General features: G+C 40.5%; 1 protein-coding gene across 1 annotated transcript; it reads left to right on the plus strand.

The window, feature by feature from the left end:
* Positions 1-1,523: 1,523 nt before the first annotated feature.
* Positions 1,524-2,336, plus strand: LOC139824226 (uncharacterized). Its single transcript, XM_071796727.1, has one exon. The coding sequence runs from the start codon at positions 1,524-1,526 to the stop codon at positions 2,334-2,336; it is 813 nt and encodes a 270-aa protein (XP_071652828.1).
* The last annotated feature ends 10,005 nt before the right edge of the window (positions 2,337-12,341 follow it).

A 12,341-nucleotide genomic window follows, 5' to 3' on the forward strand; every position in this document is an offset into this window, starting at 1 on the left:
CGAGGGAATCGAGGTACGCTTGGTGGGGCGCGGGCAGTGGGTGCAGATCTGCATTCCGCGAAATTATGTGAGTATTTTTTTCTTTGTGCGTGCGTGTGTTTTAAGAAAATTATATTTTTTTAATGTTGATCTTACAGCCGCTTATGAACTACCAAATCGGTGGGTTCATGAACATCGCACATCAGCAGTGGGTGAGGCGGGAAAAGTGGGCAAACAGAGAACTGCAGGACGTATTATGGGGGCGCAACAAATTCGATATATTTTATTTACGACGATTCTTTGAGGAGGAAGAGGAAGAGTATTGGTAAGATAATTCCTTTTTCAATAAAAATTAAATCCTTATCTTAATCTTGTTATTTGTATGTTTCAGATGAAGAAAATTTTCCGCGAAATTTAATAACTAAGTACTACCGATAAAAATATATTTTTAAGGTTATATAATGTTCAACAAAATAGAAATAAGTAACACGTTTGTAAATATGCTGCATTAGGGTAACATATTAAATAAAAAATTTTAGTTGCAGTAAATAGAAGTATGATTTTTTGTTTGATTTTTCTATATATTCGTTAGATTATGTAAAAGTTTAATGACAAAAAACTACGTTTTATGGAACTCGAACTGTCTTCGCCTATAAAAACAAAAAAAATGCTGTTTTTTAAGAGAGACCGCGGGCGGGAAAAGAAAAACGCGAGTGAGGGAGAGAGAACATCCGCGCGCGGGAGGAGGGGGGAGAACGCAAGCAAAAAGATGCGCGAGAGAGAGATAACGCGTACGGGGGCCGGGAGTCGGGAGCGAGAAGACGTGCGCAAACGGGGGCCGAGAGCCGGGAGCGAGAACGCGAACGAGAAGACGCGCGCGAACGGGGCCACGAGCGAACGAGGGAGAGAGACCGCGCGACCGAGGGACGGAGGAAACATCTACGAGGGGGCGATAACGCGAGCGTACCGTGACGTCACGCAGACTCCGCGGCGCGGCGAAAACGCGGGCCCCCTCCCCCGCGGCGCCCGAAAACGCGGCGCCGGAAAAACGCGGGTCCCTCCTCTCCGGAAAACGCGGTTCCTCCCCTCCCCCTCCACCGCGACACCCGAAAACGCGGTTGCCTCCTCCCTCTCCCCCTGCGACGCCCGAAAACGCGGCCCCCTCCCCCCCTTCCCCGCGACACCCGAAAACGCGGTTCCCCCCTCCCCCTCCCCCGCGACGCCCGAAAACGCGGTTCCCCTCTCCCTCTTTTCCGCGATACCCCCCCGCGGTATACCCCCCGCCCCTCACCTCCCCCCCAAATCCCACGGGGTAAGTTAGAACCGGCCTAGCTTACCTACTGTTATCTAACTACTTTGTAAAACTCAATCCTTTTTTAGACGCTCAAGGGCTCCTGCGCGTGGGCGGCAGGATAAAACACGCCGTCCTCTCCTACGATAAACGTCACCCAGTTGTCCTGCCGAACGCCTCGCACTTTACTCGATTAACAGTGGAAGCTTGCCATCGCCGGACGATGCACGGAGGAGTCCAATTGACATTAGGCATGTGTCGGCAGCGCTACTGGATCCCACGAGGCCGAGCCCTGGTGAAACGCCTGATCCTCCGCTGCGTTACTTGCGCGCGTTGGCGGGCGGCAACTCTGCAGCAGCTAATGAGCAGTCTTCCCCGCGAAAGGGTGAGCCCTGCCAGGCCCTTTCTACACACCGGCGTCGATTACGCCGGGCCAATTCGCCTGAGGACTTCCAAAGGTCGAGGGCAGCGAGCCTACAAAGCCTTCATCTCGGTGTTTGTCTGCCTCGTCACGCGGGCCGTGCATCTGGAGGTCGTATCCGACTATACCGCGGCGGCCTTCCTGGCGGCGCTGCGCCGATTTACGTCCCGTCGCGGACTGTGCAGCAGCCTCCACAGTGATTGCGGGACGAACTTTGTAGGAGCCGACAAGCAGTTACGCGCCCTTTTCGCTGCCAGTAACCCTGAAGGACGACAGATCGCTAGCCATCTAGCTGGCGACGGAATCAGGTGGCGATTCAACCCGCCATCCGCTCCTCATTTTGGTGGCCTCTGGGAGGCCGCCGTAAAATCTCTCAAGCACCACCTTCGGCGGCGGCGGGTGCTGGACGAGGCCACGTTGACTTACGAGGAGATGAGCACTCTCCTCGCTCAAATCGAAGCTTGTCTTAACTCTCGTCCTTTGCAGGCATTTTCCGACGATCCAGATGACCTGGCCGTGCTCACTCCGAGGCACTTTTTGGTAGGGTCCGCCCTGATCCACGTGCCGGAGCCGTTGCTGCTAGACGTTCCCGTTAACCGCCTCACCCGCTGGCAGCTGCTGCAGCAGATGAGAGATCATTTTTAGAAACGATGGTCCCAGGAATACGTGCATTCGCTGGTGCACCGCCCCAAGTGGCAGACCAAAGAACTGGACATCCAGCTTGGACGCCTCTGCCTCCTGCGGAACAAGACCACCTCGCCAACGAGGTGGCCATTGGCTCGAGTGGTCAAGGTCCATCCCGGAGAGGACGGCCGGGTGCGCGTGGTCACCGTCCGCACCGCGACAGGCGAGTTTACAAGGCCGATCGTCAAGCTTGTCCTTCTGCCTGCGAGCGACAGCGATCCACGGGAGGAAACAGAAGGATAACTTAGCGCCTCTCTTACGAACGGATGCTGGGGCTCTAGGCCCATCAGTATCCCCGAAACATGTGCGCTAGATTTAGCGCTTTCAAACCAAGGCCTCCACTGCAAATTTTTTTTGCTCTCTTTGCGTCGAGACATAATAAAGTTGTACGCGCCAATAAAATTCGAAGATTGTCAACCCTATCTTACTTGCCGCTAAAATTAAAATCAAGTAAAATTGACTGTCTTGCGCTTTCTTGCGATCGCGGCTTCCTTAAAGCACATATTCCCTTGAAGTTCTGAGAACGTTAAATCCTTGCACGTCTAATGTTGTGATTGCGATGTAAATACCCGCGCGCGCGATGCAGGGTCAACGACCCGCTTGTACCTACGGAATTCGCTCGCTAATAGAATTGGGTACAGCAGCCGTTTCGTCAGCGGCTCTGACGAGGCGGGCGGAATGTTTAAGATGGTTAAACGTTTCGATCCATAGCGGAATCGAAATAAGAAAAGTGTTTCGGCAGCGACGGGAGACAAAAGTGTTTTCATCGCCACGATATTCAACGTGACGACCGAATGTACAAACAGTGGAGATAAGGCATTGCCGAGTTAATTGTTCGCACGCGTTCACTTTGTCTCCATTGTTTATAATTGTCGACGACGAGTATCTCGGGGACTTCTTTCTGGAACACAAGCTATCGAAAAGTATCGAACATGCAAGAAGCCCCCGAGAGTTTAAAAGGACGAGCGCCCTTGGCCACGAGGCCAGTCGCTCTCTGCTTTTCGAGTTGCTATTGTAAATATAGTTAGAGTCGCTCGCTCTTTTCGTTCGTTGCTGCTTCCGCGCGAATCGAATTCTTATCTTCTTGTAAATAATTGTAAATAGTAAATAAACGTTTGTCCGCTAACTTTCTGCTTGTCTCCTTGTCATTCGCGGCTCGAGTCTTCTCTCGCGCTCTCGGTCCGCTTCCGAACAATTACATTTATTACAATATTATATACATTTAGTATTAGTATTAATAATAATGTATGTATTTAATAACTCAATATCTGATTTAATTATTTTATATTCTTTATAACTACGTTTATTACTATAAAATAGTATATTTCAGTATGTCATTGCATTAATGAATCTTGTAAAACGTAGTTAAAAAATTCTGTAAAAGTGATAAATCTGTTAATGAATTAATAATAAATTAACAGATTTAACAGTTGTTTTTTGCATTTTAATAAAGTATTTTAATAAATTCATGATAAAATTATTTATTGCCACAATGCCGTACTCAAATATATTACTTTATAATATCAATAAATGTAATTGTAATGTAATTAATAATCAATAAACATAATTGTAATGTAATTAATAATCAATAAATGTAATTGTTATGTGATTAAGGGCTAGTTTTTCAATAGTCGCTTTTAACTCTAGGTACTCTTAGCTTAACTCAATCTTCGTCTCTTTGTAACTATAGTTAGAAAGAGACGAATAATATAATTGAGTAATACATTTAATATTATTAGTATTAATGTATATATTTATTAATTTGGTGAATAACTTAGGGCCAGTTTTTCAATAGTCGTTTAAACTGAAGTTTAGCTAAACTCACTCTTGAGCTTTTTCTTATAAAAGGGATATCTCTTTTATAAGAAAAACTGAAAAACTGGCCCTAAGTTATTCACCAAATTAATAAATATATACATTAATACTAATAATATTAAATGTATTACTCAATTATATTATTCATTGATTCAATGAATAATAATTTCAATAACCTATAAAAAAATTTGTTGTCTCAACAAAGTTTTTTAATTAATTTACGAAAAAATTCATTAATACAATGAATAAATCAATCATATTATTACGTAATATCAAAAAACGTGGTCATAAAGTGTAATTAGATTATTGATCAAATTGATGTGTTGAGAATTGAATATTCGAAAGTGAAAGCGAGTATCTTTCGAGAACGCTCGAAATGCTCCAAACCGCTAATGTTTACGTTTCCCCCTTTTTTTTTGTTTTCTCGAGCAAACGGCTCGCAGGTGCGGAAAGCGTGATCCGCCGCGTCATCGCACGTACCTCGCCCAATAGAATAGTCGCCTGACAGTTTGGAACCAATCAGACGATTTATCGTCACGAAATTCCTCACGGCCTAATGCGTAGCTCCGGCTGCGATCGTTTCGCTTGCTCAGGCCGGGAAACCAGTGAGCCCTCGAAACTTGTACGCGACACTTGTATGTACTTCGTAGCAAGTGCTCGGCGATATAGAGAAAAACGGAGTATCATATTGAGTCGTATACGAGCGAGTGCGGCATTGTATATAGAGTGTCGTGCTGAATAAGTTGACAAGTGTATCGCACGAGACTGATTTATTTTGCCTTCCCCGGCGCAGCGCGCGAATAACCTGAGCGGTCCACTAACAGATGATTACATACATTAATATTAATGAAATCTAATGTATTACTTAGTTACATTATTCATTGACTTAATAAAGTTTTTTAATCAATTTATTTAAAAAATTCATTGTTTTAATAAAGTTTTTTAATAAATCTATGAAAAAATTCATTAATACAGTGAAGTAGTCAATTATATCATTTCATATTATCAATAAACGTAATTCATAAAGTAATGAAATTATTAATCAAATTAACGATTACATGCATTAATAATAATAAAATCGTATGCATGATTCAATTACATTATTCATTGACTCAATAAAGTCTTCCGTTATTATAATAAATCCATGGCAGATTTTTTAATATACATATTTATTGTTACAATGAATTGTATAAGTAATAATTTAATATTCAAATTATTCTTTTATAGACCCTAAATCATTATAATAATAAAATAATATTGGACCAATTTTAATACATTTTTTATTACTACAATGAATGCTTTTATTGCATTCATGTACAGTTTTGGTTCAGTGTACGTGTACGTACTGCGCTCAGTGCAGACAGTGTGTTCAGCGCGCTGTCAGTTTGCAGTTATAACCTAGAAATGAATAGTGACAGTCGTGACCGTAGCCGCCTGACGGCAGGGAGCTGATGCCGAGGATATCTTTAAAAAGGAAAATATATCCAAAATCGCACACGTACGTATATGCTGTCTTATAAAAGCTATAAAAGTTAAAGAAAACGAGAAAGTATCTGTATCTATATGCACGTGTGACAGACACTATTTTTCTGAAAAATCTATTATATTTATATATACGTGTAACAGGCACTATCGCGTAATAAAGATTTTTCCGAAGTATGTTAATTATTTTTTAGTAATACATTTTGTGTAATAAAAAAGATTCTGAGAAGGAAAATCGTCGCTCATGTTCCGTTTGTTTCTAATTGTTCGAGTTCCGTCAAACTTGGCCGCGATCTCCGTGCTAAACATGAAAATACGATCCCTTCTCCGCCCGCGCTCCGGCTCCGTCGATCGAAACAATCACGCGTCAATGAGACGCGTCGAGTTCTCCTATTCGTCGGAGCACCGGAACGGCCGGTTCCGACACGTGAATCGTCCCGCGAGCGAATAGCGATTCAGCTCTCTGTGCGTGTTCGTTACTGAAAAACCGAAATTCTCAAGCTAACTGTGTTGAAGTATCACGCAGAAACGTCGGTCGAAAGTCGGTCGTCTCAGTTCTCGTTGAAAAGACAGTTCGAATAGAAATACTTGAACTTATTATTCACCTTATTTTTTTCTATACTGTTCGGATAGCCAACAAATATTCATAATAATTTTTAAATTGTCTTACGAAAATACGAAATGCAAAGCATTCATATTTAGAAACGGGCAATAAGAATCGTGAAGAGATTGTGTATGTAAACATTGTTGATGTAAGTGGCAATTCGGTAGAATGCTCACAGATGGCGTCGGTGTTACAGTTCCCTAGTTATCTTTAACGTTATGTGTTTCGCGAGCGCTGCGACGACCACGTTGCGCCCCAGCGCCGGAAAAAGGCACGGACCGACGATACTGCGCAAGCGTGAGTGTGTCGGGACGGGCGTGAAGCCCGCCGAACAAGCAATCGTCTTCCGGCTAGCCAGGCGTACAGTCGCGTTCTTTACATCGGCTTCGTATATTCGTATAATTGTTACGCGATTGAAATCCGCCAGACTATTGAGTCTGAGACAGATCACGAGGACGTCTCCGTAATATCAGAGGAAGCATTGCAGCCCTGCTCAGAGGCGATTGAAAGTACCTCGCTCGATACGACTGAAGGAAGGACGAACTTAGCCATTGCGACGTGGCCTCGTTGAAACGGAACGAAGCGGCCATCTTGGACATTGCGACGTGGCATCGTTAAAAAGGAACGAAGCGGCCATCTTATCCATTGGAGAAGGTTCTTACGGTTTTGGTCGATGACCATCATTACAATTTAGCACCGGCGGATGCATTCAGGTAAAATATCGAACTCGTGTAAATCAGAGATCACATACGAGATTGATCGGCAACTCTCAAGCGGATTATGATAAACGCAAGGTCATCATAAAATGCGATCGTCTGATTACATAGTTTTAGAAAGCACGGAGCGATGGATATCGTCCTCGCATAAAGCACGGAGCGATGGATATCGTCCTCGCATAAAGCACGGAGCGATGGATATCGTCCTCGCATAAAACATTGGACGACGGATTGTATTCTCGCATAAAGGATACGTAGCTAACTAAATCTTATGGAATTAATTATCTGTATAAGCTCGGTAGAACTTAAAGTCATTTTGAATGGTTGCAATCTTCGAATAAAGTCATTGATTCTCGATGTGTAGTAATTGAACTTGCATTATCGATGCACACGTGATTCGGATATTCACGCATAGTCTGTATTATCTTGCATTATCGATTCACACGTAATTTGGATATTCACGCACAGTCTGTATTATCTTAACGAATATTGCGATTCAACCCGTGACTATTTGCCAGCTATTAACGTTTACGAAACACCGTATTACATACGAAAAGTTAATTATCATTTAATTGAGTTCGCTATTCATTTATCGAATTATGTCTACTACTCACTTGAAATACTTATACAACTGGATTGACTGCGGATGTTACTGTATCAATTAATAGAAAGAAAGTGCATTATATTGAAGTTATAGAATCTCACACAATATTTATATAAACCTAAACATTCTCTCGATTGCTTTACTTTCCATATGTTTATTTGCTTACTTGTTAAGTGAGAGATATATATACATCTAACGATTATTTACGACGAATTACTAGTTGACACAGTACTTCAACTTATTTATGCTTTGTATATTCTTGCTATATTTATGTAATGTGTTTTGAATAATATGTTTAACTTGTATGATCCTTTCTTCAAACAGATTGAAGTAATGAAACCCCTTGACTGTTTTTCTCTAATCGAGATACAAATAACGGAAATCTGAGTTCTTACAATCATTTATGATGAGAGATTAACTTCTTGTAGTGACAAATGAGAAAGGATTATGCATTGATAATTCAACATTATCTTATTTTGTATTGATACTATGTGTTCTCTGTATAACATTTATTACGATATATTCATTGATTATAACATAACTGCCATGGAAATACACAATCTCTTTACCGACGTAACAACAAGAAAAGTGTCGTTCCCTATTCTGTAAATCTTGAGACCAGGCTCCTGCGCGAGCTTGTACGTTTTAAACACATATAAAACGTGTCGCCGACAAATGACGTTTTTCATGTACTAAGAAAATCAATACAATTAGTACGAAGTTTGATGTATTGATTTTCCATAAAAACTGTTTTTGAAATTACTAAGCTAACTTACTGCTATCAATTCACTGTCTTGTCATTATAAGCTGCTGGTTTTACATATTATATGTTATTTTGATTTTTATAAAAAAAGAACCCTTTTACCGATCATCGCCAAATTCAATACCAACCTTCCTTTAATGATACTTTATATAAAATTACATGTATAACTTATACACTTTTCAAGCAGAAATTCATCAATCACCCCTTCATCAATCCTTGCCAAATTCAATAACAATCTTCTTTAAATAATATTGTATCCATCAAATAACTTATACATTTTTTAAGCAGAGATCAATAACCCCTCCACCGATCCTCGCCAAATTCGAAACAACCTTCCTTTGATGATACTCTATATAAGATGACAAATATGACATGTATAACTTAACTTACACACTTTTTAAGCAAAAATCGGCAACCCTTTCACCGATTCTCGAAATTCAATATAATAATACTCTATCCATAAAAATTTGCTCAATATCTCAAAATTTGCAGAAATCACAACAATTACGTAAATTTTTCTTAGACAGAAATTGGTACCTTTTTTATTAGGAAATTCTACCCCTGTTTTATATACAATTCTTTAAGATTTGGTCAATTATTTTCCGAAAAATTGGAAAAATTTTGGATGCCGGTTCCAATAAAGATCGATAACGAAAAACTATACAGCACTTTTATGTACAATTCTTTAAAATTCGATCAATTATTTCCCGAAAAATTCGAAAAACTTCTGATACCGGTTTCCAAAAAAGTCGGTAACAAAAAATTATACACTTTATGGCACTCCCCGGGAAATTCTACCTCTGTTTTATATACAATTCTTTGAGATTCCGTCAATTATTTCTTGAAAAATTGAAGAATTTAGAAAAACCGGTTTCCAAAAGATCGGTAACAAAAAACTATACACCCTATAGCACTCCCCGGGAAATTCTACCCCTATTTCATATACGTTTGGTAAAAATTCGGTCCATTGGTTTCCGAGATCATCGAGGACAAACAATCAAACCGATAAACTCTGTCTCTTTATAATAATAGTATAATATAAATGTAAGTTTTTACTGCAGTTTTATTGCTGCAAAAATATACATATGTGTATATCTGCTTTTAAGAATTTACATGCCAATATATTTATAATTAATAATAATATAGTGTTAAATATCCATTACAGATCGGCGTCAATACTGAAACAGCAAACAAATTATGAAGACTTCTTAGACAATGTGTTAGCAAAGGATATAGAAGAAATAGAATTAACTATTAATATTGCTGAATCCTTTACCGACAAGAAACATCCATAATGAAGAAACAGAAAATTCAATCTCGATAGTGTCAACACCCATTTTACAAGCAGTTATACCCGTGCCATTAAACACAGTTGACGTTGGAAAAGTTGTAGAAGAGGCTGATAGAAAATTCAGAAAGCTATGTTAGAATCAAGAACAGCAAAATTGAAGCTTCTTCGAGCGAGCAAGATAATTAATAAATTTATAAAATCAAAGGGAATGTTGTGTTACGTCCAACCCCGGGATTAGGATAAGAAAATCTGGGAAACAAAGGAAAGGCTAACCAGAGGGGTCGGAGTAAGAAAGGACGCAACTAGACGCTTAAGAATATTGCTCGCAGGTACACGCTCTGTGTGTGAAGCGCGTGGCGCTAGCCGAACGCACTTTCGATTCGATGGCTCAGGAAGGGTCAATGTCCGTAGGGACGGTAGGACGCCTTCCTTGAGCGGTGCGATCGTCGGTCCACTTTTAAGTCAGGGAATTTAATCCCTTTAACTTAGGATCGGACCTCGTGCGATTTCGAGAGGTGGAAGGGATTTGAGAGCGAGGTCTTATTTAAAATAAAGAAACATTGAGTTTATCTTAGAAATAAATAGAACATTTATTACAAATTAACATAGAATTTACTACTGACATTGAGTAAAAATGTTTAGATAATTGTAAAATAGAGCGAAAGAGAAAACGTTAGCAACAGCGCTCGGGTAGCGACGAAGGCAAGGGGAGCGCGGCGAGGAAAGTTAGGCCGATCGTGTTTTGTTGATTTCGGTCCGTGCTTGCGGCGAAGAAAGCGCGCGAGTCAGAGCGTCACGGTCATTAGTAGAGAAAGCATCGTTTTCAGGAATCGCTGAATTCCTCGGTCCGCATCGTCGTGAATCCCCCGCTGTAAAAGATATATTTCGGAACGGTTGTACGCGAGCTTTACACCGTGCGTGCGTGCGTTATTTGACGGCAAGGCGAAAGGGCGAATTACATTCTCGATGAGATATCCCGAAGAAAGCGATACGACGCCTATACAACGAAGGACGAGACGACGCCTGCCACTGCGAGGATTGCGAGGCCACATCCCAGATTGTCTGCGCCTGCGAATAATTAGCTGTTTTCAACAACGCTAAGTACTTCTGTATATTTCCGTCCGAATACTCGGATAAGCGTGTCTCACGCCTCTCATTAATGCCTTTCCGATGTATGTACGTCGGATAAGTCGGTCCTACGGCTGCCATACGAATTGCATTTAATCTATTCTCGTACCAGAAATATAAGTACGGATTATATTATTCAGTCGTGTAAAAGCCCATGCGGTGTTTCCGTGTTAAAGGCATGCATTTACGTTGATAAATCGCGCAATGTGTTCGTGTAAACGGCACGTATTTACTTTCATATTATGATATTCCTTTTGCGTTTATTATATATTTTCGATGATAATATTTGTCCTTCGGACTTTCGACGTACCAAAAGTACATATGTGAAATAACTAATAGCTTAGATTCTTTGCGTTTATTTTGCCACGTGATACTTTCTCGTTTTGTGTCACTTACAAGAATATTTACGATCCCGCGTTGATAATAATCAGTTCTTAAATCCGTCGAATCTCGTTGCGTTTTCAACTTTGCGATTACGATATAATAGCGTTTATTAATTTACGATCTCATATTCTAAATTTATGTGTGTGATATAATATTCTGATATTTCGCTCTACTATATGTTTCGTTTTACGTATCAAGCGATTATAATCGCTTAACATGCATTGCACCCAATGCAACTGAACCTGCGGTTTGTTTATTATTTTTATGAACGAATAACATTAATCTAAGTACTATTTACTCGATCCTGTCTACATTCCGAGATGACTGGCGTTTCATCCTGCTGCGCTGCGTGATTTTCGGCGAGATCTTTAGTGTACAATAAATACTTTGCGTCTGAAGCTAATTACTTTTCTATTTTATTTTGTACACACTTTCGAAACATTATTCAAGCCAGGATTCGGATACTTTACGCGAACAAGCATCGGTTAGCTGAAAAACCATTTCAAACAAAAGAGAATCAGGCAATCGTACAAATAACAAATAAATCCAGATAAAGGGCAAATGTATGAAATGTAGGTGTAACATGTGTGTGTACTCCTCGCGGGTGTTACAAGAGTGCGAGGGTGATCGGGCAGGATTTTTAAGGGGAAACCTATTTTGAAAATGGACATCCTGCCCGCTATTATCACAATCGATATTGAATTACATAATTCTTTAGCTAAGTGTACGTGTGGTGTATATGTGTATTTGAAACTAAATTAAGTCGCAATTAACAATAAAATGTAAAGAGATGTTCGCGGGGTGAAAACAGAAAGACAAGAATTTATGCATGAAAAATAAGGATACCGCCATTGAAATAAGATTAAGGTTATTTAAGGTTTTAGGACGTTTGATTTTACTGATTCCATAACCAGCTTGTTCCGTCGATTCCGTCGATTCAATTGACTTTTAATAGGACATTATTAGAAATATAATTCATTTAATTTAAAATAACTATTATGTTGGATTTTACTTATGCAGTGGTCGATCTTCTTCAGACCCGCTCGGAAATATACAAAACAAAAAAACAAAACAAAAGGAAATCGTTACGAGCTCAAGGTGTCAGCGAACCGGCTGAGTCCGCGACAGCGACGAAGACGCCGGGAGTCAAAGGCCGCCGACAAGTCAGCCAGACCCGCG

Source organism: Temnothorax longispinosus, unplaced genomic scaffold (assembly GCF_030848805.1).
Source record: "Temnothorax longispinosus isolate EJ_2023e unplaced genomic scaffold, Tlon_JGU_v1 HiC_scaffold_30, whole genome shotgun sequence".
Lineage (NCBI taxonomy): Eukaryota > Metazoa > Arthropoda > Insecta > Hymenoptera > Formicidae > Temnothorax > Temnothorax longispinosus.

Excerpts from the sequence above, each read along its gene's own strand:
- LOC139824226 (XM_071796727.1), top strand. The coding sequence starts at position 1,524 with ATGTGTCGGCAGCGCTACTGGATCCCACGAGGCCGAGCCCTGGTGAAA.